The 2,542-nt window shown below is 41.8% G+C and overlaps 1 protein-coding gene across 1 annotated transcript; it reads left to right on the top strand.

Annotated features, from left to right (window-relative positions):
• Nucleotides 1-706: 706 nt before the first annotated feature.
• LOC132834188 (UDP-glucuronosyltransferase 2A1-like) lies at nucleotides 707-2,320 on the top strand. The gene has a single exon (XM_060852853.1). The coding sequence runs from the start codon at nucleotides 707-709 to the stop codon at nucleotides 2,318-2,320; it is 1,614 nt and encodes a 537-aa protein (XP_060708836.1).
• The last annotated feature ends 222 nt before the right edge of the window (nucleotides 2,321-2,542 follow it).

The following is a 2,542-nucleotide window of genomic DNA, read 5'->3' on the forward strand; positions in this document are numbered from 1 at the left end:
GGTGGGGGGGGATAGTGGGACTGCGGATAAGGAGAGGTGGTGGGGGGAAGAGTTTTGGGTGGGGAGGGAACAGAGCAGTGAGGTAGTGATAGGTAAACATAAGAGGTGGGTATGACCTGATTGGTCGATGGGAGGAATGAATCTGGTTGGTAGCTGGAAAGAAGGATTGAAAGTGAAATGAAAGGGAGGAGGGGGGCTGGAAAGGGAGTCGGGGGATGGGAAAGGAGGTTATTTGAAATTGGAAAACTCAATGTTAACTCCTCCCAGCTGTCGGCTACCCAGGCGGAAGATAAGTGATGCTCCTTCAATTTGTGGTCTGATTCACTGTGGCAATGGAGGAGATCGAGGATGTACATGTTGAAGGAGTGGAAAGGGGAATTGAAATAGGCAGTGACTGGGAGGTCAGGCTGGCCCTTACGGGCCTGGCTGAGACGCTCATTAAAATGTGCCCTTGGTTTGCGTTTGGTCTCCCCAATGTAGAGGAGACCTCATCAGGAGCACTGGATGCAGTAAACTGGGTTGGAGGAGAGGAGGATAAACCTCTGTTTCACCTGGAAGGACTCCTTATTGTAAGACAGGGAAGGTTCAGAGAGCCAATTGCCCTAGGTTTGCTTGTATGTTTTAAGTCATGTTTTTAAATTTATGCTGTATTGTCAATATTTATCTTCAATTCTCCAACAGGATCTGGAAATTCCTTGCTCTTGAAATGGATCATTTTGCATGGAAAAGAGGGTTCCATGTTGCATGCACTCTTAGTTTCTTCATTGCCCTGTCTTATCCAATTACCCAGGGAGCTGATATATTGGTTGTCCCTGTTGATGGAAGTCATTGGGTCAATATGAGAATTCTAATAGAAGAGCTGAAACGTTATGGGCACAATATCACTGTGCTTTATTCTTCAGGATCTATGTACATCAAAGAGCAGCCTGATCTATATCAAACCATCGCAGTTGAAGTGCAAGGATTCGTTGACAGAAATATGAGCAAAGACATTCTGCAAAATTTAGTTCAAAACACACTAGAAACCTTAAAATTTGATTGGACACTATGGAGATCTGTTAAGTTCCAGTATGAAATGATGTCTTTTGTTCATGCCTTTCACTCTTGGGCACTACAGCTAAATTTTGCAATTTATGAAAGCAAGGATTTGTTGAAACAACTTGAAAATGCACATTTTGACTTAATATTGACTGATCCTGCTTTACCTACAGGTCCAATGCTTGCTTATTATTTAAAACTTCCCCTGGTATATAATGTTCGATGGCTCAGCATTGGAGAAGCTCATTGTCTCTTAGCCCCATCACCACTGTCCTATATCCCAACCCTTGGTTCCAGATTGACAGATAAAATGAGTTTACTCCAAAGGACAAAAAACATCATCTTTTATCTGTTTCAACTCTCCAATTTTAAATTTCTAATTGAGCCTATGTACAATGATTTCTGCCATCGCTATCTGGGCCCAGACACAGACATTGAGACTGTTCTCCTAAGGGCCGATGTGTTGCTGATGAGAGTAGATTTTATATTTGAATTCCCGAGACCCACCATGCCCAATATTGTTTATATTGGTGGATTCCAGTGTAAACCACCCAAACCTCTAGAGGCAGAGTTTGAAGAATTTGTCCAGTCCTCAGGAGAACATGGGATTATTGTCATGTCAATGGGGACTGTTATCAACTCTTTGCCAATGCATATTGCAATGCAAATAGCAGAGGCCTTTGCTCAAGTGCCTCAGAAGGTTATCTGGAAACATAATGGAAAGACCCCTCCCAACATTGGAAATAATACACTACTGGCAAAGTGGATCCCTCAGAATGATCTACTAGGACACCCCAAAACACGAGCCTTCGTTGCTCATGGTGGCACCAATGGAGTTTATGAAGCCATCTATCATGGGGTGCCAGTAGTTGGCATACCTCTGCTTTTTGACCAGTTTGATAATTTACTCAGACTTGAAACCCGAGGTGCAGCAAAAGTGATGAACATTGCAAACATGCAGTCAACAGATCTACTGCAGGCACTTAATGAGGTTATATATAACACATCTTATCGGGAGAACATACAGAAACTCTCCGCTCTCCACAGAGACCAACCCGAGTCTCCAATGGAGAGAGCTATTTTCTGGATTGAGTATGTTGCCCGACACAAAGGGGCAGCACATTTACGCTCAACATCTTACCGACTCCCCTGGTACGTTTACTATTGTGTAGATGTGATGATCTTCCTGTTGGTTGTGCTACTGATGCTTACAATCCTGACAGTTGTACTGATGAAGAAATGTTGTAACATTGTCTCAAAAATAAAGCTAAAAACACAGTAAGAGATATATATGTTTGCTCAGAAATAAATTTTTATTTTCCAAGTGAAATAAGTCAAAGCAGCTTTCTTGATAAACAAAGTAATAAATTACAAGCTAATCTTTTTTTGTTTTAGTTGAGGTGAATAGTCAGTATGAGGTCTGCTGTGTAACATTGCATTCACTTTCTTAATAACATAACCACAAACACCCAATACATAAAATTCCAAAGTTCTTTTGGGACCA

The sequence above is a fragment of the Hemiscyllium ocellatum genome, chromosome 39 (assembly GCF_020745735.1).
Source record: "Hemiscyllium ocellatum isolate sHemOce1 chromosome 39, sHemOce1.pat.X.cur, whole genome shotgun sequence".
NCBI lineage: Eukaryota > Metazoa > Chordata > Chondrichthyes > Orectolobiformes > Hemiscylliidae > Hemiscyllium > Hemiscyllium ocellatum.

Bases quoted from the DNA above. Each gene is read 5' to 3' on its own strand.
- LOC132834188 (XM_060852853.1), top strand. From the start codon at position 707: ATGGATCATTTTGCATGGAAAAGAGGGTTCCATGTTGCATGCACTCTT.